Below are 27138 nucleotides of genomic sequence, written 5' to 3' on the forward strand. Positions count from 1 at the left end.
AGCAAGAACTTATCAAGTGGGCATAAATGAATTCTGTGCAGTGAGGTGTGAGGTAAAGCAGAGGCGCACACTCCTGGCATAGGATTTTGCTGCTTTAGCTGCTACACTGTCATGTGCTCTTGATTGGAATGGTACAATAGAAGTTCACCTTAAACCAAGTGAATCCACTGACTCCCATGGTATTTCAGGTAGCTGGTTATACTTACTAAAGGAGAAATACTTGTGCTGATGGTTGTAAGGCATGTACTTTTTCTTCTTTGCCCCAAGCTGCAAAAAGAAACTAGGTTGCATGATAATAAAAAGGGTTAAGGAGGAGGGATGGGGAACCTGTGGCTCCCCATAAAACTGCTAGACTGCAATTTTCATCATCTTTGACCGTTGGCCGTAGTGACTGAGGGTGATGCGAGTTACCCCATCCCTCCCAAGACAGACAACTTGCCTCTTCTCTGACTGTAACTGTGTGTCACCTATTGCATAGACTTTTTGCCAATCAATAAAATTTAGTACACTGAATCTTTTTCCCTATCTAAATATTAAGCGGTTTATAAGTATTTTATATATGGCTAAGATATGAACAGAAACAAATGTGAAGTGTTCACTGTTTTGAAGGGCACATGAGAAACATGTCACTTGCCTCCACAGAGAGGGACTTTCCTAAAGTAAACAAGAAAGGGTGAGCGTCAAGGTCTGGGTCCTTGGTGTAGCAATTGGGCTTTGCATGATGTTGAAAGTGCAGAAGGTTCCACCAGTTGGCTGATGCCCCCTGTTGAAAAGAAAGTCAGACAAGTAAAATCTACAGAATAGCCGAGGATAAACACCGAGGGCATCGCTACATTGTGGATGCAAGCTACATTAACAGTCAATCCCTCTTTGCAAGGAGTCTTAGGAATTCTGGTCCTGTAAAGGGAAGCTAGAGATCTGTAATGACAATCTTAGCACCCTTGTTACTGTGCACATGATTCCTTCAGGCAGGGGTGGGGAGCTTGTGACCCTGCAGATGTTGCTGAGCTCCAGCCAGCATGGCCAATGGTCAGGGAAGATGACAGTGATAGCCCAGCAACATCTGGAGGGTCACAGGTTCCCCACCTCCGCTTTAGTAGAAGCCAAGACAGCTCAGCTGGTATAAAACCCATCAGGTTGCAGTGTGTATATATTAGGGTTGTCAGGTTCAGGGCCTGAGACTGATCCTGTATCTTTAGGAGAAGAGAAGGTCAGCCAAGTGCAGGTGTTCTTGCAACTCTGTAATGGGAAAACCCACAAGGTGGAATTATCCCTTCCCCCTCCACAACTTTTAAAGATACAGAAGACCTCTTGGAGGCTGGGCCTGGCAACCAAGAAGTATTCTGTGTCTTTAAAAGTTGTGCAGGGGGAAGGAAGAATTCCACCTTGTGGGTTTTCCCATTACAGAGTTCCAAGAACACCTGCACTTGGCTGACTTTCTCTTCTCCTAAAGATACAGGATCAGTCTCAGGCCCTGAACCTGGCAACCCTAATATATACACCCTGCAATTAGGGGGGAAGGAGTTATTTTGCTCAAATACCCAAAAAGAACTAGAACACGTTTTCCTTCTCTTAGTGTATTATGCACATTGTCCAAAATACAATAATTTGATTTTCAGATCATCAATCCATCTCTCTTACAAAAACAGTTCTCAGAAACAAGCACTTACAACAATATGACACATCACAAGTTTGTGAAGCAGATGGTTCCACTTGGGCTTCTGGAAGACAGAAAGATGCCCCAAATCATGTTGGAGCCATGAGGCCTGGACCTGGAAGGCAAAGGAGATTGTTGAGTACATGAGTTCAGAGCAATGGACTGCCCATCATCTGAATGGCCTTTGCAGTCCATTCTTTAATTTAAAAGAAGCCATACTGTCATCGCATGCTGGAACTCCAGCCTATTCCACGTGCAGCCCGACTCGTAAGTCACTGATAATAAGCAAAACTCTCACTGGGAAGAGAGGGTGTGGCATAGCAAAACTCTCACTGGGAAGAGAGGGTGTGGCATAGCAACTTACCTGGGATATTGTAAGCAGCACTAAAGAGACAATGATGGGTAGCAAAGAGGTTCCAAAATACAAAAGGGTGAGCCAGGATGCAACTTCCAATATAATGATGTGAAAGAGGAATGCCATGAAGAAGTAAGTGTTGGGCTTCAAGAGTTCCATCTTCTCTACCATGGCGCGTAGCTCACGGAAGTCCATGAGAAGCGATTCCTGTGGAGAAACCCAGTATTACAGCTGTCTCTACTCTAGGAGGCAATAGAACTAGAGCCAGTGCTCTTAAAAGGAGTAAGGTGAATGCCTGGTCACAGTTGGACTGTTTAATTCCACTCAGTACTTCTCCCCTTCTATCAGCCACTGTTGCCACAATGTAAAGGTTCAGGCCTACACATGGCACAGTCCTTTATGCAGGTGGTTCCCAATCACATTATGAGTATGGGACCCCCTTTGTAAGCTCAAAAAATTTCATGACACCCCCCCGCATGCTAATTGTAATTTTAGTCTCCATTAATTGAAAAAATGGTGTGTGGAAAAATCATATCTCCAAATATCCCTTTCCATTTAAAGCTTCCTGCAGACAAGGAGGTGTTGCTTTCTTTTCTTAATGCACAGGTCCAATCAAATTGATATCGCCTCCCACTCTCTGAAGATGTACAGTCCTGTCTCCCAACGCCAGTGGGTTACAGTGTTGGACTAAGAACCGGGTTCAAATCCCCACCCACCATGAAGCCCACTGGGTGACCTTGGACCAAACACAGTCTCTCAGCCTGACCTATCTCACAGGGTTGGTGTAAGGAGAAAATGGAAAGAGGGGGACCATGAGCACCACCCTGAGCAACTTGGAGGAAAGATGGGATATATATGCAATAATTAAATAAATAACTACATTTCTGCTGCAATACCAGGATCCCAGCCTCAGCCAACCTGCTGAGCTTTTCTTTTCTTTTTTTAATAATAATCAAGAAGCAGCAGTGTGTTGGTGATGGGGATGATAGATTGTGCACTGCAGACAAGGTGTGCAGACTGAAGAGGAGGGTTAGTGCTTTTAGGCCTTGGGATGATCATCAGAACCAATGACTTGGTCAGAGTGCACTTGAGGAACGAAAGCAGAGCAGAAGACAGCACAAACACACCTCTCCCTCCTGCAAGCATCTGCAGGTATGCATGCATTCGGGCATGAGGGGGGGAAGCCCTCAAATGCCGCAGCATCTTGGAGAGAGAGATTAGGGGGGCGGAGTATAGGTGGAAGAAAGGAGGGATGCTGGCACACACACTTAGCCACAGAAATGGGTGAGCAAGTCCTGCGCTTCCTCATTGCTTCTTAGCTCTCTCTGGGCTGAAGGCAAGATCTGGGTAGCTGTGATGTTCCTGCTTATAGTGTAACTATAGAGGACTAATTAATTTTAACGTTGTTTGTTCGGTGTGTGTGTGCGTTACTGTTGGGTGAATGATTGTATGATTGCTTGTCTGTGTGAGTTTGTATATTTTTAACATGTGCCTGGGAGAAAAGATTCCATCCTTCGTGGGGGGGCTTTCGGGGGCCCCAATTAACGTAGTGACGGGTAATGGGAGGTATGGCGTTAGGAGGAGAACAGGCCAGGTAAGGGGAACTCGTCCCAGACAAATTGTGTCTGTGCCTTGTTCCGGTTCTCCTCATACCCACAGGTTTGTTGGTTGTCCTATCAGCCAGCTCTCGGATCTCCAAGTGCTGCTTTTGAATGCCAGGTCGGTACATAATAAAACCTCACTTGTCCATGATTTAATTCTGGAGGAGGGTGCCGACCTGGCATGTATAACCGAAACCTGGGTGGCTGATAAGGGAGGAGTTGCTCTTTCCCAGCTTTGTCCACCCGGGTATTTGGTTCAGCACTGTGGTAGATCTGAGGGCCGGGGAGGGGGGGTCGCTGTGGTCTATAGGAGTTCTTTCCCTCTCACCAAGCACCCTGTCCAGATGGCGACTGGTCTGGAATGTCTCCACCTTGTATTGGACCAGGGAGACAGACTAGGAATACTGTTGGTGTACCGTCCACCTTGCTGCCCAACAGCTTCCTTAGCTGAGCTGACAGAGATAGTCTCGGAGGTGCTCTTGAGATCCCCTAGACTTTTGGTACTGGGGGATTTCAACGTCCATGCTGAGGCTGTCTTATCTGGCGCAGCTCAGGACTTCATTGCCTCCATGACAACAATGGGGCTGTCTCAATTTTCTACCGGCCCAACGCATGTGTCGGGACATACTCTTGATTTGATCTTCGCCACTGGACATGGAGATGGTGATCTGGCGGTGGGGTGTTTTTCATCTACCCCATTGTCATGGACAGATCACCGCTTGCTGAGATTTAGACTTACAGCGGCTCTTTCCCTCTGCAAAGGTGGAGGATCTATTAAGTTGATCCGCTCCCGGAGCCGGATGGATCCCGCAGGTTTTCAGAGGGCTCTGGGAGATTTTCCAGCTGATAGGACTGGTGCTCCTGTCGAGGACCTGGTCGCACTGTGGAATACGGAAATGACCCGGGCTATTGACACGATCGCTCCCGCGCGCCCCCTCCGCTGTAGAGCTCATACAGCTCCGTGGTATACCCCGGAGCTGAGAGCGATGAAACATGAGAGGAGGAGGCTGGAGTGCAGATGGAGGAAAACTCCCAGTGGATACAATCATGCCTTGGTAAGTGCCACCAATAAGTTGTATACAAAAGCGGTAAGGACAGCAAAGAAGCTTTATTTTGCTGCCTCTATTAAAGCGGAGCTTTTTAAAGTCGTGCATGGGCTCTTACACTCTGGCCCCCACGATACTACAGAAACATCGGAAGCCCGCTGCAACGAAATTGCTGGACACTTTCAAGATAAGATCGCATGTATCCGCAGGGATCTTGACTCCGATGTTGCGACAGATGAATCCATTGAAGTGTCCGGAGCACGGCCTTGTCCTTCATTATTGGATGAGTTTCAGTTGGTGCAGCTCGAGGAAGTGGACAAGGTGCTTGGAATGGTTCGGGCAACCACGTCTGTTCTGGATCCTTGCCCATCTTGGCTAGTGAAAGCTAGCAGGGCTGGGACCACCGGTTGGGCCAAGGAAGTGGTTAATGCCTCCTTGAGGGAGGGAGTAGTCCCTGGTAGCCTCAAGGAGGCAGTAGTGAGACCTCTTTTAAAGAAACCCTCCTTGGACCCAGATAACTTGAACAACTATAGACCGGTGGCGAATGTCCCTTTTTTGGGCAAGGTTTTGGAACGGGTGGTTGCCGGCCAGCTCCAGGCGCTCTTGGATGAAACCGATTATCTAGATCCGTTTCAATCCGGTTTTAGGCCCGGTTTTGGCACCGAAACAGCCTTGGTCGCCCTGTATGATGACCTTTGTCGGGAGAGGGACAGGGGGAGTGTGACTCTGTTGATTCTCCTTGATCTCTCAGCGGCATTTGATACAATCGACCATGGTATCCTTCTGGGGAGACTCGCGGAGTTGGGTGTCGGGGGCACTGCTTGGCAGTGGTTCCGCTCCTACTTCGCGGACCGTCACCAGAAGGTAGTGCTTGGGGAACATCACTCGACACCATGGACTCTCCATTGTGGAGTCCCTCAGTGGTCGGTCTTGTCCCCCATGCTTTTCAACATCTACATGCAGCCGCTGAGTGCGGTCATCAGGGGTTTTGGAGTGCGTTGCCATCAATATGCTGATGACACACAGCTCTATTTCTCCTTTTCATCTTCTTCAGGTGAGTCTGTTGATGTGCTGAACCGTTGCCTGACCGCAATAATGGACTGGATGAGAGCTAATAAACTGAGACTCAATCCAGACAAGACCGAGACACTGCTGGTGAACGCCTTCCCTGCTCAGATGGTGGATGTTCACCCTGTTCTGGATGGGGTTACACTCCCCCTGAAAGAACAGGTACGTAGTTTGGGGGTTCTTTTAGATTTTTCCTTGTCTCTCGAGGCCCAAGTGGCCTCGGTGGCACGGAATGCATTTTACCATCTTCGTCTGGTAGCCCAACTACGCCCCTATCTGGACAGGGACGACCTCGCCTCCGTTGTTCATGCTCTGGTAACTTCAAGATTGGATTACTGTAATGCGCTCTACGTAGGGCTGCCCTTGAAGACAGTTCGGAAGCTTCAGCTGGTGCAGAACGCAGCTGACAGACTATTGACGAGGACCAGTCGGTCTTCGCATATAACACCTATTCTGGCGCGTCTGCACTGGCTTCCTATTTGCTTCCGGGCGAGATTCAAGGTGCTGGTTTTGACCTATAAAGCCTTACACGGCGTGGGACCTCAATACCTTGTGGAACGCCTCTCTCGCTATGAACCTACCCGTTCACTTCGTTCAGAATCTAAGGCCCTCCTCCGGGTACCAGCTCATCGGGAAGCCCGGAGGGTGGTTACTAGATCTAGGGCCTTTTCTGTGGTGGCCCCTGAGTTGTGGAACAGCCGCCCCGAAGAGGTACGCCTGGCGCCTACACTTCTATCTTTCCGGCGCCAGGTAAAGACCTTTTTATGCTCCCAGGCATTTTAATCTTTTAATTTTCTTAATCTTTCTACTTTTAACATGTATCCTTCTTAATTTGTGTTCTATTTCGTTTTTGTTGTGCTTTCTGTTGTTTGTTTGTACATGTTTTTGTGACTTTTACTATGATATATTGTATTTTATCTTGTTTGTTCACCGCCCTGAGAGCTATTCTGCTAAGGGCGGTATATAAATTGAAATAATAAATAAATAATAAATAAATAAATATGGTAAGTGCTGTTTATATAGAAGACATATGGTAAGTGGAGTTAAAGAGGAGGTGGGAGTACATGAGCAGTAGAATGCTGGATGATTGGCTGAGCGTTTGAATGGCTGGGAGTATAAATGGAAGAATGACAGTTGAATCTGGGTGGATGTTGGGAGTGTGGAGAAAGAGGTGTTTGAGGGAGGTCAGGAGTGTGGAGAAAGAGGGAGTTGTTCTGATTAATAATAAGTCAAGTACAAAACAGGAATAGATGAAACCATACGCTTGTGAAACATTCTAAAACTAATCTTGTTATTTCTGATATTTAATAAACACTTATTTGGTTTACCAAAGGCCTGATCCTTGGCTGGGGGATATACATACCAGAAGGGAGGGCAAGGTAATTACCAAGGCTGAACAGAAACAGTATCTAATGGTGGCAGCAGTGAAGGGAGAAATAATAACAATTCAAGTATCCAGAGCAACCCAGAGTTGTATGCGTTATCTATAAAGATACAAGGGGGTTGGGAACAGCATAAGCACGCAGTCACAAAAGTAACCAGCTAGAGAGAGACTCAGGCAAAGTCTCTGGGAGTATTGGTTATAGGACGCGACTGGTGGTGCTGCCTAGAAGGGGGATCTAGTGAGATCTGTGCTAGAGCGGAGTGAGAAACCATATAAAGGATGGTCCGGACTGGTGTCCCTGGTGGTGCCTAGTGAAAGGCAGTAGCCACAAGCAGGTGGGAACCTGACAGGGAGAGCCAGGGAAGGACGTCACAGTAGCCTCGCAAATAAGAATATTTTTTTAAAAGAGGTGGCAGCGAAGCAGGAGCCAAGAAAGGCAGGCAAGCTGGCTGCCAGGAAAGAAGAGGGGGGACTTCCCGGAAGGAGTGCTGGCTGGTGGTTGTCTCTGAGGGAGCTCTGCCTCAGAGGAAGCTTTTTTCAGGTTAAAAGCCAGCCAAGAGGAATCTTGGACTGGCTTAAATGTTCTCCAAGGTATAGGAGAACCGATCAGATTTTCCACAAGACTTCGTTGAGCTGTCGGCGGCTGGAATTGATCAGGAAATCCCTGAGATAAGAAGGCATGCCGATCGGCTGAAGACGGAGTCAGGATTTCCACGCAAGCTGTACTGGAAAAAAGCGAAGCGTTTTTTTTTTTCTTCTTAAAAAAAACGTTCTTAACCAGCGAGCCTACTTCTGTCTAAATCTTATCATTTGGCTTAAATTACTACAATAAAAGGGATTTGTTTACAAATCAGCAACTGAGAAACCTGGGTGAGTCATACTTTTTCTCTTTTAAACATAATTAAGGAAGAAAGAAAATGTAAACAACTTATATACTTTTTTTACGACAAAAAGCTGGCCTGAATTTGGAGTTTTAAAGTTTAAAAACGGATGAGAGGTAATTATTATATTTTGGACTATTTTTCTCTTTGGACTATTTCTTTTTGGACGAATCTGCTGCTCGTATATGTTACTAATTGCTTGGTGTTGGGAACCAGAATTGTTTTGCATTCTTGGATGTAGATAAGAACTGTGCTGTGCTGGCTGGATTTCAATAACAGGCCTGGAATATTAACTTTTTTGTTGGTGGAGGAAAAAAAAAAGAAATAGACTGCCTCTAGGTTTTGGAACAGTGATTAATATCAGAAATTAAAGGCTTCTCTTGAAAATGACAACTAAAAAAGCAACTAAGGCCCGGGAGCGAAGAGGTTCTACTGATCCAGAGGAAGGGGCTATACCCCCAGATATGGTTCAAATAATAATGGAAGGGATTAATGATATAAAACAGGATATGAAAACTGAATTGACAGATATAAAAAAATATATTAAAACACAAGTGGATGAGATTAAAGGGACAATTGGGCAAATAAAGGAGGATGCAAAAAACACTAAAGAAAAGGTACAAATCTTGGAGAATAGAATAGATATATTAAATCTGGAATTAGAAAAAAACTTGGACTATATGGCTGTGATTGAAATGAGAAATAAAGAACATTGTTTGAGATTCCGTGCAATTCCTGAGGAAACAGGTGAAGACATCAGAGATAAAATTGTTAATGCTCTAGTAAAATTTCTGGATTTGAATGAAGATCGGATGGAATTTGAAATAGACAAAGTGTATAGAATTAATTCCAGATATGCAACAATGAATAAAATTCCAAGAGATGTGCTTGTTCATTTTATAAAGAAGACGACCAGAGATATGGTATTACAGCAACACTTTAAAAATACCTTTAAAATTGATGGTAAGGAAATACTGGTGATGAAAGAAATTCCTATTAGACTTTTACGTAAGAGAAAAGAATATGCTTTCCTTAAAGAGAAACTTAAGCAACGCAAAATTCAATTTAGATGGGATGTTCCAGAAGGAGTGATCTTTACATTCAGACAACAGAAATATAGATTGAATACTGTTCAAAAAGCAAGGGACTTCTTGAGAAAAGCTTCAAAAGATATGGATGAAGATAAACTCAAAGATATGGATATAATTCCTGGGGAACAAAGTCAACAAGATATGCAGAGGAAGGGAAGGAAGATGATGGATTAAAAGGAGCATCAGGCACATTTTAAAATACACGCTTAAAGATGGATTACAAATATCTAACTTGGAATATAAATGGAGCCAATACGGCGCAGAAGAGAAAGAAAGTGTTTCATTATTTGAAAAAATTAAAATTGGATATAATTTGTTTACAAGAAACTCATATTAAGAAGAAAGATTCCAAATATTTGATTTGTAAAAATTTGGGTGAAGAATTTATTTCGGCTGGACCAAAAAAAAAAAATGGAGTTGTTCTCTACATTAACCCACAATTGCTTCCTAAATTGGTATTACTGGATGATAGTGGTAGATTTGTGGGGGTCGAAATTACTCTACAGGGTACAAACATTTTGATAGTGGGTATCTATGCCCCCAATGAAGATAAAACAAGGTTTTACACAGGACTTATGGAAAAATTGTCAGAGTTTTCATATGACCATTGGTGCGTTATGGGTGATTGGAATGGGGTAATCTCACCAAAAATTGATAGGCTTTCTGAAAAAAATATCAAAGAGACACAGGGTAAATTACCGAAGATTTGCTTTGAACTGATGGAACATTTAGAATTGGTGGATACCTGGAGATATATAAATGATAATGCAAAGGAATTTACTTATTTTTCAGAAAGACACAAAACATTCTCGAGGATTGATATGATTTGGATGTCTAAAATTTTAGTGAAGGACACTTTTAAAATGGATATATTACCAAAAACTTTTTCGGATCATAACCCTGTGATATTAACTTTAAAAAAGAAAAATCTTGGATTTAGATGGAGACTAAATGAATCTTTATTACAGAATGACAAAGTAGTACAAGAATGTAAGAAGAAATTAAAAGAGTTTTTTGAACATAATTTACATAAAGGAACAAGTGAAAATATCGTTTGGGATACAAGTAAGGCATTTATGAGGGGATATCTTATTAAATGTAACTCTGAATTAAAAAAAAAGAAACAACAGAAAATGCAATTAATTTTGGAAGAAATAAAACAAAAAGAGGAAGAATTGAAAAAGAATCCAACTAAAGTTTCTATTGTAAATCAAATCAAAATGTTACAGAAGCAAGTATCAATGCTGACAGTTAGAGAAATTGAAGGAAAACTAAATTTTGCTAAACAAAGGACTTTTGAATTTGCAAATAAACCTGGGAAATGGTTAGCATATAAATTAAGAAAAGAACGTCAAAAAAATATCATTTTAAAGATACAAGAAGGAAATGAGACGTTGACAGATAATGTAAAAATTAAAAAGATTTTTCATCAATATTATTCAACATTGTACAAATGTCAGGAAATTCCATCTGAAAAAATAGAAGAGTATATATCTAAACAGAATTTGCCTAAAATTACAGACTTTCAGAGACAAGCTATTAATGGTCCTATTACGTCAAGAGAGATATCTGAAGCTATAAACAAAATTAAATTAGGAAAGGCACCGGGACCAGATGGGTTATCTGCAATGTATTATAAATGTTTGGAGGAAGAACTCTTACTACCTTTACAGTCTACAATGAATCTTATTCTGCAAGAGGGAAAGATACCGGATAGTTGGAAAAATGCTAATATAACATTAATACCTAAAGAGGAGCAAGATTTAACTAAAACAAAAAATTATCGACCAATATCTCTATTGAATAATGACTATAAAATTTTTACAATGATCTTGGCAGAAAGATTGAAAATAATATTGCAACAATTTATTCAGGAAGATCAATCAGGGTTTTTACCTAAAAGACAATTACGTGACAACGTCAGGAATGTCTTGAATGTCTTGGAATATTTAGAACAACGAAATGATAAACAAGCAGCTTTGATTTTTTTAGATGCTGAAAAAGCATTTGATAATTTGAATTGGAAATTTATGTTCCAGGTTTTGGAGCAAATGGATTTTGGAGACAATTTTATAAAATGGATTAGATCGATTTATACATCTCAGAAGGCTCAGATAATTGTTAACGGAGATTTAACGGATTCATGTGAAATACAAAAGGGTACAAGACAGGGATGTCCTTTATCTCCCCTTTTATTTATTCTGGTCTTAGAAGTGTTGCTTAGAGATATAAGGCAAGATAAAAGAATTTCGGGATTAAAGATAAAAAAGAAGAATATAAATTGAGAGCATTTGCTGATGATTTGATAATTGTACTAGAAAATCCTTTGGAAGGAATTAATGTATTGATGGACAAATTAAAAGAATTTGGACCGTTAGCAGGATTTAAGATCAACAATCAAAAAACAAAGATGTTGGTGAAAAATTTAACTTTAAGGGAACAGAAAGAGTTAATGGACAAGACAGATTTTACAATAGAGAAAAAGTTGAAATATTTAGGTATCATTATGACAAATAAAAATTCAAAGTTGTTTCATAATAATTATGAAAAATTATGGACAGAGATTAAGAAAGACTTGCTAAGATGGGATAAACTACAACTGTCATTAATGGGTGGAATATCTGTGATAAAAATGAATGTATAGACTTCCCAGGAGGATCCCTACGCCTGTGCAGCCTCTGAGACGGGCTCCCGTCTTGGATGAAACTTATCCAGTTTAAATTCAGTCAGAAGGCTCTTTTCTGACTGGGAATAATTTCTTCCGGTTAAAGAAGAAACGTGAGATTTCCCACATAGCTCTGTTTTGATTGTTGGAGTCTGGAATTCGTCAGAATTGTCTGTCTTCCAGCAGCTCAGACAGAGCGAGGATTTTTATGCTAGCTCAGCTGGATAAGTGACCCGTTTTTTTTTATACGGATTAACAGGCAAACATCCTCCTGTCTACATTCATCATTTTCTTATCTATACAGCTAAAGAGATTTGTCAAAGTAACAGCAATTGAGATAACCTAGATGAGGTAAGACTTTCCTTTTTTTTGTTCGCGGAGCTAGGGGGGAAGAAAATATAAATAGCTTATCTTTTTTTTTTTATTGCAAAAAGCTGACATGGAAAATGGCATTCTAAAGATTACAACGGGCGAGAGATTTCTGATTGGAGGAGATAAGAAATCTATTTGATCTATGGCTGGGACTATTTTTTCTGATCTACTTTTTTTTTGACGAATCTGCTCATTCTCTCTGCTACTAGCTATTTCGACGCTGTGAACTAAAGCTGTTCTTACACTTTCAGGCAGATAAGAGATAAGGGCTGTCTAGCGTGTGACCTTAGTTTGTTGGAAAAATTAACTCCTTTGTAACTGGTTAAAGAAATAAGCTGCTCTTTGTTTGGGACATTGAAAATTGAAGGAGTTTTGTTCCTTTGGCTTTAAGAATGACAATTAAGAAGACCATGGATGTACAAGAAGGGATTTTATCTCTAGACATGTTTCAGAAAATAATGAATGGGATTAACTCAATAAAACAAGAACTGAGAAATAATAGACAAGCGTGGAGAATTGAATTTTACGAAATGAGACAGGAGCTGAAAGAAACTCAGGATTCTATGAGAAAGGAGAATAAAGATAGATCTGGAAAACAAAAAAAAGATGAAAGAGAAATTAAAGGCAAGGTTCAAACTATGGAGATTGGCTTAATTATGGACATGAAAAAAGATTTGGATTTCCTGGCTGTGATGGATCCTGGAGACAAATATTACAGTTTGGAATTCAGCGCTGTCCCTGAAGGAATTGAAGAGATTGGAGATAAAGATATTATCGGTTCAAAAAAATTCTTGGACTGGAAGGATCTGATGGAACTTGAAATGGAGAAAGTTAACAGAATTAATTCCTGTCTTGTGTCAATGGAAAAACCTTCAAGAGATGTACTAGTGTATCACGTGGAAAAGAGGAACAGAGATGCGGCTTTGCAACAATACTTCAGTGATACGTTTGGATTTGATGGCAAGAAAATATCTGTGATGGAGGAAATTCCTATCAGACTTTTATTATATGACTATGACAGCAAGATTTTTGGGTGCGTAAAGATGGAAGACGGAAGATGGACCCAATATGGATAATGACAGAAGAGCGATTTAAAATCACTGGACTTAGTAGATTTGATGAGTTGGATTAATTGGCATGTTTATTTAGAAAAAAAAATTGATTGACATATATCTCAAGGATTGGAAACTTCTCTTTGACTTTTTGTGGAAGATTAAAATGATATGATGTTAATGAGATTTGAAACCAACTAAGATAACTGTTGGAGGAAGGTGATTTTATAATCTATTAAGAGATAGGTCTGTTACATAGTATAGATTTATAGTTGAATTATAGTGTTTTGAAATTACTGGATTTAGTAGATTTGATGAGCTGGATTAATTGGCATGTTTATTTAGAAAAAAAAATTGATTGATATATATTTCAAGGATTGGAAACTTCTCTTTGACTTTTTGTGGAATATTAAAATGATATGATGTTAATGAGATTTGAAACCAACTAAGATAACCGCTGGAGGAAGGTGATTTTATAATCTATTAAGAGATAGGTTTGTTATATATTATAGATTTATAGCTGAACTATGACAAATCGGAAGTCAATATTTTTATATATATGTATTTTTTTTTGTATTGTATTAGTTTTTGATTTGTGTTGTTTTCTTTTTGTATTATTTTGGTTTTGAAAATTAGAATAAAAATTAATTGAAAAAAAAAGATAAAAATGAATGTATTACCGAGAATGATGTTTTTGTTTCAAACAATACCTGTAATATCCTCTGATTTACCTTTTAAACAATGGCAAAAAGATATCTCTAAATTTGTATGGCAAGGAAAAAAACCAAGAGTTAAATTTAAACTACTACAAGATGCCAAAGAAAGAGGAGGACTGGGATTACCAAATCAGAGACTTTATTTTGCTGCCTGCTGTTTAGTCTGGATAAAGGAATGGATTTTATTGAGGAATAAAAGACTATTGGATTTGGAGGGCCATAATTTGAAGTGGGGATGGCATGGATATCTATGGTATGACAAAGTAAAAGTAAATGTAGACTTTAACAATCATTTTATAAGACGTCCTCTGTTGAAAATATGGAATAGATACAAACCAAGGTTTTATTCGAAAATACCATTATGTGTCTCAAGTCAAGAAGCGTTTTATAGAAGAGAAATGGCTGGAAAAGAGAAATGGTTAACTTATCAAGAACTATTAGAAAATGTACATGGAGAATATACAATGAAAGAGAGAACAACTGACAAAGGAAGGGTATAGTTTTCAATGGTTTGCCTATTTACAATTGTTAGAAAGATATAAAATGGACAAGAAAATGTATGGGTTTGAAATAAGTAAATCTGATTTTGAAATAGGATTGTGTACAAATGATGAAAATATAATTGCGAAAATGTATAAACTCTTATTGAAAATGGATATGGAGGAAGAACAAGTAAAAGAGTGTATGGTAAAGTGGGCAAAAAATTTTGGTCATAACATACAAATGGATCAATGGGAAAATATGTGGAAAAAAGGTTTGAAATTTACACTATGCTATAATCTTAAAGAAAATTTTTATAAAATGATGTACCGTTGGTACATGACTCCAGAAAAGTTGTCAAAAATGTATAGTAATGTTTCTAATGTTTGTTGGAAATGTAAACAACAAGAAGGATCATTTTATCATATGTGGTGGTTATGTAAAAAGGCAAAATCATTTTGGGCACAGATAGGTAGGAAGATGCAAAAAATTCTAAAGATAAATATTCAGTCAAAACCAGAATTTTTTTTATTGGGTTTTATGGATAAACAAATAGAAAAGAAATATGGAAGAATAATATTATATATGATTACGGCAGCAAGACTATTATATGCACAAAAGTGGAAAATGGAATCAATACCAACAATGGAAGAATGGCTATTGAAATTAATGGATTTAGTAGAAATGGACAAATTGACATGTTTACTTAGAGAAAACTCGACAGATACATTTCTTAAGGAATGGAAGCCTCTCTTAGACTTTTTGTTGAAAGATCAAAATAAAATGATGATACTGGGATTTGACGATTAATTAAGACAGCCTACGGAGAAAAGGGACTCTGTATGTATACATTAAGGGACAGGTTTGATGTATATTATATACTTATAGCTGATCTGCGACAAATCGGAAGTCAACTATTTTATTTTCATTTTTTGTTGATGTATTGTTATGTTTTTTTGACTTTGTTTTGTTTGTTTTTGGAAAAATTTGAATAAAAATTATTAAAAAAAAAAAAAGGAAAGAAGAGGGGAAACAGCCTTTCCTTGCAGCCTTGCTTCTTCTCGTTCTGAGCAAGGGCATCGTCAGCAGTGGCAGTGCGAGGAGACAGGAGTCGGCGATAGTTATCCCCTATTCTTCCTGGTAGCTCCACTCTCAGCCTCCTTCAGTGTCTGCCACATATTTTATAGGCAGACACCTGCCCTTGGTGTGCCTGAAACACACTGTTGCATCAGCAAAAGTCCTCCCCTCTTGTTTAGAGCAAGGGGGAGGTGTCATCTACAGCGGCAGTGGGGAGCAGAAAGCATCCAGGGAGGGAAGACTTTTTTAAAAAATCATTTCTTTACTGTTCACGGTCCCCCCAGGTTACTTCGCAGTCCCTCTGAGTTGAGCTTTGCGCAACTGTTACCACTTCACAATGTACATGAAATGGCTGCTTGTTTGAAAGCACCCCACTTCAAAATATCCCCACGTGTAAAGAGCACAAGTGGGCACAAAACTACTAGATGTCTTTTCCCTGGCAAGTTAGTTTTCTGTCTGTGAAGCAATATGTTTGCATAGATCGCTGTATGATATGGGCACATGAATATTTGAACTGGGTCTTTCAAGACTGTGAAAAGAAAAAGCAAGTCTGTGCTTATTCATTGCTCTTACTGCGATACCAGGAGTGACCTTTGGTTGAGCCAGACCATTGGCTCAGTACTTTCAACTTGAGCAGCACTCCAGGAGGGCTCAGGAAGGAGTTGTTGCCAATCCTGCTCTCTCCAGAGCCCTTTATCTAGAGAATCTGGGGCCTTGGGCATGCAAAGAATGTACCTAGCCACTGACCAACAGCCCTTCCCATTAGCTATGGGTACAGATTGTGTTAAGAGTTATAGAGACCTAAAAACATCATAAAGGCTCTTCTCAATAACCACAAAATGAGTGGCAGGAAGTCTTATGTCTTCTTTGGTTCACATCTCATATCCAGTTGTTAGGGCTCACTTACATTTTTACTGGGTTCCAAACTAGGCTGATCTGGTGCCAATTCCCCAATCAGTAGCAAGTTCAAAAACTTCTTCACGAATGATTTGTCAACATGGAATGCTTCAAAGGCATCCTACAAGTTCACACAGGAAAAAGAAAGGATGGAAAATCAATACCATGGAGTACTGAGTGAACACTGACCCCCCTCTCTCCATTGCTACTTCCTGCCCCAAATTTCTCTTTGAGTTATTTCTTAGAGTTATGTGTTCATTGAAGAACAAGGCAATAAACAGACCATTTGTGGGATAACGGGCAAAAGGGTGGTGGACAATGAGCTCTCTTGCACTGGAGGTCTTCATGCAGAGGCTATAGAGAGCCATCAGTTAAGGATGTCCTAGCTCTAGATTTCCTGCATTCAGCAGTGGGTTGTACCACATTAGTTTACAAGACCCCCCCCCAAAAAAAACACCCTCCGTGATTCTACGAAAAGGGGACTTGGACATGAAATACCATCCCAGCATGGAAAATATTAATTTCTTCAATTTTATTAAACTGAAAATACTGGAAAACAGGAAGCTATCTTCTATTAAGTCAGACTCTTGATCCATTTAGCTCAGTACTGTCTACACTGACTGGCAGCAGCTCTCCAGGCTTTCAGGAGAGACACATGCCCAGCCCTACTTGGAGAAGTCAGGGACTGAACCTGGGAGATGTTCTAGCCACTAAGCTATGGCCCTTTCCCTAAGTTGGAGGTAAAAGGTTTTCACTGTCCAGAGGAGGGGTAAGAAACCTGCGGCCCTCCAAATGTCATTGGACCACAACCCCCATCATCCCCAGGCACTGGACATGCTGGCTGGGGCAGATGGGTGCTGGAGTGCAACAACATCTGGAGGGCCACAGAGTCTCCATACCTGGTCAAGAAGCTGTAATGCAATATTTATTTTATGTACAGATCTTGTGGTCCTCCAAATGATGTACAGCAATGTCTGGAGGGGCACCAGTTCCCCACTCTTTGATGTGATTCACATCAGCAGGTATATGCCCCTGTTCATGCAATCCAGAAATAGGGACCCATGGATGGGGGGAGAGTGGGATCACATCCGGTGGTTCCACTTACTCTCATCCACATGTTGCTCTTCAGATTGGATGGACACATCGGACACATTGGGATTGGACACATCCCACTCCCACCTGCCCATTTGTTTGTATCCCCAGATATGTCGCGTGAATTGTGCGTAATGAAAGAAAACAGAGTTTGGAAGACTCTGTGCAGGTTAGGCTTAGCAAAGAGCAGCAGGAACTTCGCAAGAGGATTTTTAACAGGAAATCAGAGATTATAAGGCTATCAATGGCTACTAGCCATGATGGCTATGATCTGGCTCCAGAGGCAGAGGCAGAATGCTTCCAAATACTAGTTGCTGGAAACTGCAGGAGGGGAGAGTGCTCTTTGCACTCAGGTCCTGCTTGTGGGCTTGCTGGAGTAAATGGGCCATTGGCGTGATCCAGCAGGCTCTTGTTATGTTTACATGGTTGTGAGCCCTTAAACATTTCAGAAATGCCTGAGGAGGCTAACCAACAACTCCCTCAGAGCTACTGTAACATGTGCTACCCAAGAGGGCAGAAGGTTACAGAAGTTTCATGGAAGCAGAGAGATACTGCCTGCTCCAGGGAGCAAATTAAACAAAAATGGATCTAAACATGGAAAAGGGGGGTTAGTTTCAATGGCTACTGCTAGATCTGGTGTCACAGTGGAGAACATAAGATATTTTAAGGCCAGCCTCCAACTAACCCTGATGGCCATGCTCTGTCTCCACTGTTGGAGGCATTATGCTTCTGAACATCACTTGCTGGAAATCATAGGTGTCATATGCCCCTGAATGCCAGTTGCTGGGTATCACAAGCGGGGAGAGTTGTGTTCAAATTCTGCTTGTGGGTTTCCTATGGGCATCTGGTTAGCCAATACGAGAACAGGATGCTTGAGCAGATGGGCCACTGGCCTGATCCAGCAAGGCTTTTCTAGTGTTCCTTTAGTGTGGCAGCACCTATTCTTTGGAACTTTCCGCCTACAGACAGCAGGCAGGCACCTTCGTTGTATTCCTTTCGGCGCCTGTTTAAAACTTTTTTGTTTAGGCAAGCCTATCAAGACACATAGATGTTGATCTTCTGCCAGCTGTTTAATTGTTTCAAATATGTTTTTAATTACTTGTTTTTAACTGTTTCATTGATTTTAGTGTCTTGTAAACCGCTTAAAGGTCTTCACATTCAAGCAGTATATACATTTTGTTAAATAAAAAAAGTGTTCTTATGTTAGTTTCTGTGGCCTTCATTATCCACTGTTATATTTAATACAGATATTGTCATCTGATGATCATATTCAGCAAACTGACAATTCATGGGTTTGGATGCTCCTTGACAAAGAATACAACCCACCACAGCAATGCTTATGCTCTCTTCCCACTCACTTCAAGGGTATCTGTGAGGGGAAACTTCCTAGTGGACTTTAAGTGTTGATTACTTTCATACTTCTCACAACCACTAGCTTGAACTGTGATCTCTCTGTTCACTTAATTTTACCATGGAAAAGTACACTTTAGTTCTGACCCATGTTTAGTGGGTGTAGCGGGAACAATTTCTAGTTCTTTAGAATGTAAACCATAGAATAAAAATGAAAGTGACCTCCTATAGTAGCAGAATTGAGAACTCCCTGGACTGAAGCCACACAGTTGATGGTTTATTGTATATTGTGCCAACTTTCTTGGCATGAAAAAACTGCCTCTAATTAGAAGGGGGGGAATTATGTGACACGGTATCACTTCAATGAACTGTTTTAGAGTTGAGGCAGAGACAGGAGAGGTACAGTTTCAACAGATGTGGTTGCAGTGTATGGCTTTGTGATTTCAGCTGAAATCTTAAGTTAGGTTTATTAAATCTGTATACTGCTTCCCACTAAAAATCCCAAAGTTATTTGCAAGCAAATAAAAACAATACAATAAAATAAGTGTATAAAATTATAACAACATATGAAAACAGGTTTAACAACATACTATATAATTGTTGGTGTTGCCCAAATGCCCCCAAAGAAGAACATTTTGTTTGCCTGGCACTAAAAACAATGACAACGAAGGTGCCAGGCAGGCCTCCCTGGGAATAACATTCCATCCTCTGCACACTAGCCTCTGAACAAACATGCATAGGATTGCACTGCTAAAGTTTCATGCCCAGAGTCTGGTAGAAACACCTCCAGGTTACCTTTTGCTTTTATGACAGGCTCCATTCATTTGAAATGCCAATAAATATCTTGTCCAGAAAAGGAATTTTTCATAGGGGGTTTTATTCAACCATGTCCTGTTCAGAGTAGCCCACTGAAATTGATGGACCCAAGTCATGTTTATTTACTTCAGTGGGTCTGCTCCAAGTAGGACTAGCATTGAATAGTTACCCAGTGTGTCTCAAGTGCTGTCAGGTATGAAAACTGGGAGTGGGCAAAGCAGGGATTTCCACTTATCAGAAGATGGGAAATTTCAGGTGGGTGCCTTGGGTCGTGGTGGGGAACCTCTGGCCTCCAGGACAATCGTGCCCCCCCAAAGGGTTCAGTTTAGCCCATGAGGCCATTTCTCCCAAACCACACCCGTCAGCTGATGTATTTAGAGAGGGCATGTGTTTGCAGGTGTCTCCCATCCGCCCATCAGATGATCAGAGTATGCCTTCAACCCCCTCTGTGGGGCCTTCAAATGCAGTTTGCCCATCCTGAAAATCAGGGCTTCAAAGGGAAGCATCACTCTGACATCAGGTGATTGATAGATGGGCTGCCCCCACCCACCTATCAACTTCAGCCCACCTGCCTTGGGTGATTAATCTCCCTTTGGCATCTGATGTCGAGTTAGCAATTCATTGCAAAACTTGTTAATTATGACAGCTATCGAGGAAAAGTGTACACAAATCCAGAGCTTGGAAAAGTTACTTTTTAAAACTACAACTCCCATCAGACCCAGCCAGCATGGCCACTGGAGTGGGCTGATGGGAGTTGTAGTCCAAAAAAAGAAAATTTTCCAAGCTCTGCACAAACCTATCATTTGACTGTTAATGAGCAACTACAAATATGGGCAAGGGAAACGGGGAGGAACAAGGGTTCAGCTCATGGAATGGAACAGAGTAGTCTGGAAATACAGCATAGATAGGTTGGGCAGGGAACCTGTTCATAAGTACATGAGTCGGGACAAAATGAAAGACTAGAATTAGCATCAATCACTAGATGGAAAGACTGGGAAATATATTTTACATTTGTACTGGGAAGAACAGTGATGATGTCTGAAAACAGGAGCTAGAATCCCAACAGCGACAGAGCCCCCCCCCCCAAAAAAATCAAAGCTGCTTCCACACTAGGCATTTGCCATGCTTCTTTCAGTCAGTTTTTACTCCCAACAGTATGGAAAATCAACAGCAATTCCACTTGTAGGTTACAGCGGAAGAGCAATGGTTGGGTAGTGTTAGAAACTACTCAACTGGAAGCAGCCATGGTATTTGGTATCAACTGCACCACCTGCTGGAATACCTTACACTCCACCAGGGGTTCAATAGCAGTCCCCATCTATTTTTCCAATATGAAAAGTATGCTGAAAATGAACAGAGGAAAACAGGACTCACTAATGATAATGTTGCGTTATAACATTACAGCAGTTTACACAATGCTCCTCTTGTCTCTAATTAAGATTAAAAAGCAAAGGTTGCTGGGAAGGATGGGGAATGGAGAAAGCTTGCAAATGCAGCCAAAGATGTGGTATTGGACTCATTCCTGCCCTTATTCCATAAACTGTCTTGAGAAATATTTGAGCAAGGTACCTTCTCTTTCTGATTTGCCAGTACGACTGGTGTCTTAACACAAGATCTTTTAAAAGCTTGTTTAACTATTACAATTGTTTATCTAACATGACACAAATGTGTACTGCTTATCAAAAGAGATGCACAAGAGTTTAAACACATACATATGATTTGGACTGGCTCCAATCCATTCAGATGAGTTTGGAGACTCTCAGGCTTAAGACTGGGCAACTGCCTTTGAGAAAGCAGAAAAAATGACTTAATCTATTGTGGGAAATCAGGAGACCTGTTTTTATACCAGCTGGCCCTCTAGTGTCACCTGATGTCTGAGAACAGGAGGATTACGGGGTATAATGTGAATCTATTCAGGAGGTAAGTTATCATTGCCTCTAATGAAAGTATGTTGTACTCAACATGCATTAGGCAAAGGAGTGCTTGGCTTGCTGTTAGAGGCAGGGCTGGCGCAAGGCATGACTGGGCCCTTGAGCACCAGCCCAATCTGCTGGTGTTTTTAAATATGTTTTTAATTACTTGTTTTTAACTGTTTCATTGATTTTAGTGTCTTGTAAACCGCTTAAAGGTCTTCACATTCAAGCAGTATATACATTTTGTTAAATAAAAAAAGTGTTCTTATGTTAGTTTCTGTGGCCTTCATTATCCACTGTTATATTTAATACAGATATTGTCATCTGATGATCATATTCAGCAAACTGACAATTCATGGGTTTGGATGCTCCTTGACAAAGAATACAACCCACCACAGCAATGCTTATGCTCTCTTCCCACTCACTTCAAGGGTATCTGTGAGGGGAAACTTCCTAGTGGACTTTAAGTGTTGATTACTTTCATACTTCTCACAACCACTAGCTTGAACTGTGATCTCTCTGTTCACTTAATTTTACCATGGAAAAGTACACTTTAGTTCTGACCCATGTTTAGTGGGTGTAGCGGGAACAATTTCTAGTTCTTTAGAATGTAAACCATAGAATAAAAATGAAAGTGACCTCCTATAGTAGCAGAATTGAGAACTCCCTGGACTGAAGCCACACAGTTGACAGCTGCACCTACAGCACTGTAGCCCAACACTCCCCCCCCCATACAGGCAGCACGGGGCTGATAAGCCCACCTGCACGCCCCACCTACCTCTTGTGTTGTGTGAATAATGTGCGCTCATAGCACACATGCCTACCATCAACCAAGTTGGTGGAGGGAGCATCAGTCCCTTAGGGAAGCATCTGCTGCCATGTTGGGTGATGGCAAGCATGAGCGAACAGCACGCACAGCATTCACATTGATGGGAGAGGTAGGTGGAGAATGAGTGCATGCTTATTGAAGCCCATGCTGTCTTTATGGGGGGGTGCCTGGGAGCTCCCTCTCTGTGATCTGCAGCAGGGTTTGGTTATAGGACGCTGCCACAGATTACAGAATGGCAGTGCCTCCCTCCCAGCCTAAGGAGGGGCCCTTCAGGGGCCCCTCTGGGTTACAGGGGCCCAACCTGGCTGGTGCTGGCCCTGGTTACAGGAATGAGCTAGTATGAGCTTCAGGCTTCCATGTTTCCTCCCCCCTCCCCAAATTTGCACATGACAAGAATTAGCAATTCCATTCCAGGGTAGCAAATGTGGTCTCTTTAAACCACAACTAGGAATGGAACCTACATATCTTCTCCCCTTATGCACAAAGGGAAGGAGGAGTCCGAGACATGCTGGTTTGCTATTATATTTGAATCAACGTACTGTATGCTTCCCACCTTTACCAAACTCATGATACACATTATTTATGATCAGAGAGTTAAAGAAGTAGAAGCAATTTCGGGTCACCTCACTGTTGGTATTTTGCAGGAAGTATTCAAGCTCATACCAGGAAATTTAGATTTGCAGAATTAAAGTGGAATAAAACTCTTTGTTGCCCTGGCACAACAAATCCGGTTTAAAATGGGGCAGGGAGTATTTTTGCAGTTAGGAAAATGCATTGAAAAGAGTGGCATGAATGAATAACAGAATACCTATAGCCACTGCACAAGCAAATAAGAACGGATGTTCATTGTCATAAAACCTTCCCACCAAAAAATTGGAATGAATGCTCAATAAACAGGTCATCTGGAGGAGCCTTCAGATACATTCAGCTGCAACTTAAATACAGCACAATGTGCCAGGAAAGCTGGATAGACATTTGCGTGTATAATTTACATACTTAAGATTCTTAGCCCACCCCATCCTGAAGGCTTGGAATGGATAACAAAAATAAGACAAGAAATACAAAATAAGACTTCTATATTATTGATTAATTGATTTCAAAACTTTTAATCTACTAAAAAAGTCCACCCATTAATCAGGCAGCAGATTAATATGACTGCTTTTAACACAAATAATTGTAAGAACTGCATACAGTAAGCACCATAGTAGAACAGGCATCTCCTCTTCTCTCACACACAGGAGAAATGCCTCTAGGGATGCAATCCAATTCATGTCTACTCAGAAGTAAGCTCCACTGGGTTCAATGGGACTTACATCCAGGTAAGTGTGTATTGGATTGCAGCCTGAGATAGCACCTGTGTGCAACACCTAAAAACAAATGAAGAATGCTTCTTGCTTCACAAGTATGCAAATTTGATTAGTCAACAGATGCTCATGCTACTGATGAGCTAGAATTTATTTAATCAAATAACAGCCCTCTAACTTTTAAATTATTATTATTATTCAAGTTAGTTGGTATCAACCCTTTGCTAGAGCTTCCAGGCTAGGGAAGGGGAGGAGCTAACCTGTGACCCCCCAGATGTGGTGAACTCCATTTCAGCCTCAGCCAGCATGGCCAATGGACAGCAATGGTGGATATTGTAATCCAACAACATTGGGAGGGTTATGAGTTTTACATCTTTCATTAAACTGCTGTTTAATGTTGACTTTTTCTTCCCCTCCCCCAATATTAGCAAATGCAAGACACACACATCCCTGTTCCCTCCACCCCTGCACCCAAACACCATTTCTGGGAACCCAAATAATATGTTCCAGCACAAGCACAGAGCTGGCACTAGTGTAAGGTAGTTGACCTTAAGTCCAATCAACATCAATGGGAACCAAGTCACGACTAATTTGTCTCCTTGATTTCAGTGGGAGCTAAGTTCAACTAACTTATTTATTGTATTTGTATACCACCCCATAGCCAAAGCTCTCCGGGCGGTTTACAACAGTCTGAATCCAAGCCATTATCTTACATGTGTTTCTACTATATGTGGAACCTGTAACCCGCCTACTTGCATCCCCCTCAAACCCCAACCCAGAAAAAAGAAAAAGGAAAAGTAAGGAGAGAACAAAAAGGGAGAAAGCACTTTGCAAGAGGCATATATAGTCTCACGCTTCATTACAGAGGAAAAAAGGTGTTACAAGTCAGTGCCTGCCAAAAATGAAAGAGAAAGCATCATCAGTAGCTTGGGATTTCTATGGGCTTGGTGCAAGGCTGTTGAGAAATATAGCAAATAAATAAAATTTGCCATATGAAGCGCTGTTGAGAAATACAGCAAACAGATAAAATATTCCTATTAAAAGTTGTAGCTTTCGCTTTAAGTCTTCTTTCTAATAAGGCTGTGGTTCTCAAATGCCAGCTGATACAGACCAATAAAGTTTTGGCAGTTGGCATCATTTGGATTCTTCTTCTAAGTAACTTCTGGGATGTGGCAATCACTTGGGGTGGGGGAGAACTTACTGGATTGTGCTTGTGGAAGGCTGTAGAGTCATTTGCAGAGTGCTCAAGCACAGAGCAGCCAGCCCTGTCGTTAAGTAGGGTGAGGTGGATTGTTATTGTTAGAAAGAGTGAGGTGGGCAGCTGATTTGGGTGGAGGGGTGTTGTTAAAGGCAGGAAATGGTCAATTATTCAGTTTCTGTTAAAAAAAATGAACAGTACAGCAGCTTGCTGTATGCACTTTACGCAGAGAGGAGATTGCTTGAAGTGGAATTTCTAGCACCCTTTAGACACAACCCAACAGTGAGTTTATAACGCCACTGAAATTTTCGTTGCAGACAATGAAAAGAGGCGATAACCCAATTTCATGTCAGATCTGTTTAGTTCGCCCCAAGGTCTTGAGGTTCACATCCCTGAGAACTTGCATGACTCACAGCTATAAAGAGCAGCATCGTTCGGAGATGATAGGGGAGCAAATGAACTTTCTCTAGCCCTTGCTGGACTCCCAACTCCTAGCATCCCAAACTGGTTGGGGCTAATAGGAGTCCAACACATCTGGAGGGCGGCACCGGCTCCCCAGCCCTACAGCGGAGCAAAGGAGTGAGGCACTGGACAATTTAATGGGACCGCTCAGCGCTCTTGTCTCCTTCCCAATGTCGTAATCTTTATGAATGAATAAGAGGGCAGAGTTCCTAAATGAGGGTCGCTTCAAATGTGCCCTTCCGCCATCGTCACTGCTGCTAGCCAGAGCCGAGAACCCCAGGACTTCCCATCTGCTCCCCACTCAACACATCATTCCCACGATTACCTCCACCCCCCATCACCTCACCGTAGCGTCCTGCCCAACGTGGCTGCTCAAAATCCCGGCTCCCCCAGGGTGCCGCAAGTAGAAGGAGCGGATATCATACACTTTCCTGTCGATCACCAGCCACCTCTCTCGATTCGGGTCCCCTTGCTTGGTGTGGAGCCCGATTTCGTCCCAGGTGAAGAGTCGCGTGGCAGAAGAGGGCAGCCCGCGCGGGGCTAGTTCCGTGCCGGGTTCCTCCTGCGGAGCCATCCTCTCTGCCGCCACACTCTCTGCAGCGCCAAAACAAGACAAGCAGCCATGCCGCTTCTTACCCAGCGGCTGGGGACCTTGGCCCGGCCTCCACCACATCGGATTGGCTAACGCATTGGTTAGGCATGCCCCTCCTATTCATCTATTGGCTAGCAGCGAATAAGCGCAAAGGCTATTGCAAAACAGACAAGTTTAGTGCCCGGCTTGGTTTGCACGTTGGGGAGATCCCGACGAACCAAACTCACGCTCTTTGCTGTAGGGTACAGTCCTCCTCTGCCCACTTACTTGCGAGGGAGTCCACCATCGAACGCAATGGGGGCTTACTTCTCGGTAGGAGCGGGCTGCAAAAAATTCTGTTCACTGTCCCTGGCGAGGTTGGGTTTCCTATTCTCCCTCGTCCCGAGCAGTAAACACGCAGTGATAATTAAATAGCAATTTGCTGCCCTTGCGGGAGACACAGATTCAGCTGCGTGAGCATTGCCCAAATTAGAGAGAGGCACGGTCTCTGTCCCTCGTTTACGTTTTCTCTCAGGGCAGGCGATTGAGAGGGCCAGGCAGTTGCTTGTTGACAGAGTAGCTACTCTCAGCGGCACACTTGGGCTCTCCCTCAAGTGAAGGAATGATGGTTGCCACGAGCTGCCGTCTCCAATCGCTCACCTGCCCTCTTTCTCCCTGGTAAGGTCTAGTCTAGCTGGTCACTTGTAGTCTCTCCTGGGGTGACATGGCGGGGTGACATGGTGGGGAGCCCCCACCCCCAGTGAGTAAGTGAGAAGACCACCTCGGCCTACTCAGCACATCTTCCTTCTCTCAGTGTGGCAGGGAGGACTGAGCTCATGGCCTCATATCCTCTTCACACCAGATGAAGAGTACAAGTGAGCATGAGAGAGGAGGTTGCCTGCCTTTATGCCAACAGCTGCATGGAGGATAAGGCTATCAATGGCTTCTAGCTTGGGAGTTCTTTTAGATCCATCCCTGTCACTTGAGGCTCAGGTAGCCTCGGTGGCACGGAATGCTTTTTACCAACTCCGGCTGGTGGCCCAGCTACGCCCCTATCTGGACAGAGAGAACCTCGCTTCGGTTGTCCATGCTCTGGTAACCTCGAAATTAGATTACTGCAATGCGCTCTACGTGGGGCTGCCTTTGAAGACGGTCCGGAAGCTGCAGCTTGTACAAAATGCAGCGGCCAGATTGATAACAGGGACTAGGCGTTCCGATCATATAACACCGATTCTGGCCCGCCTGCACTGGCTGCCTATAT

At 42.1% G+C, this 27138-nt stretch overlaps 1 protein-coding gene across 1 annotated transcript in view; it reads right to left on the reverse strand.

Annotated features, from left to right (window-relative positions):
- Positions 1–26142, reverse strand: part of LOC133376898 (acyl-CoA (8-3)-desaturase-like) — a 43078-nt gene extending 16936 nt beyond the window's left edge. The window contains exons 1-6 of the mRNA XM_061609838.1: positions 25653–26142; positions 16353–16463; positions 2022–2219; positions 1671–1772; positions 635–763; positions 207–267 (exon numbers count right to left, since the gene is read on the reverse strand). Of these exons, the coding sequence (XP_061465822.1) occupies positions 207–267; positions 635–763; positions 1671–1772; positions 2022–2219; positions 16353–16463; positions 25653–25979 (928 nt within the window). The 5' untranslated portion in view covers positions 25980–26142. The remainder of the gene's footprint in view (positions 1–206; positions 268–634; positions 764–1670; positions 1773–2021; positions 2220–16352; positions 16464–25652) is intronic.
- Positions 26143–27138: the final 996 nt, after the last annotated feature.

Source organism: Rhineura floridana, chromosome 2, assembly GCF_030035675.1.
Source record: "Rhineura floridana isolate rRhiFlo1 chromosome 2, rRhiFlo1.hap2, whole genome shotgun sequence".
NCBI classification, from domain to species: Eukaryota; Metazoa; Chordata; class Lepidosauria; order Squamata; family Rhineuridae; genus Rhineura; species Rhineura floridana.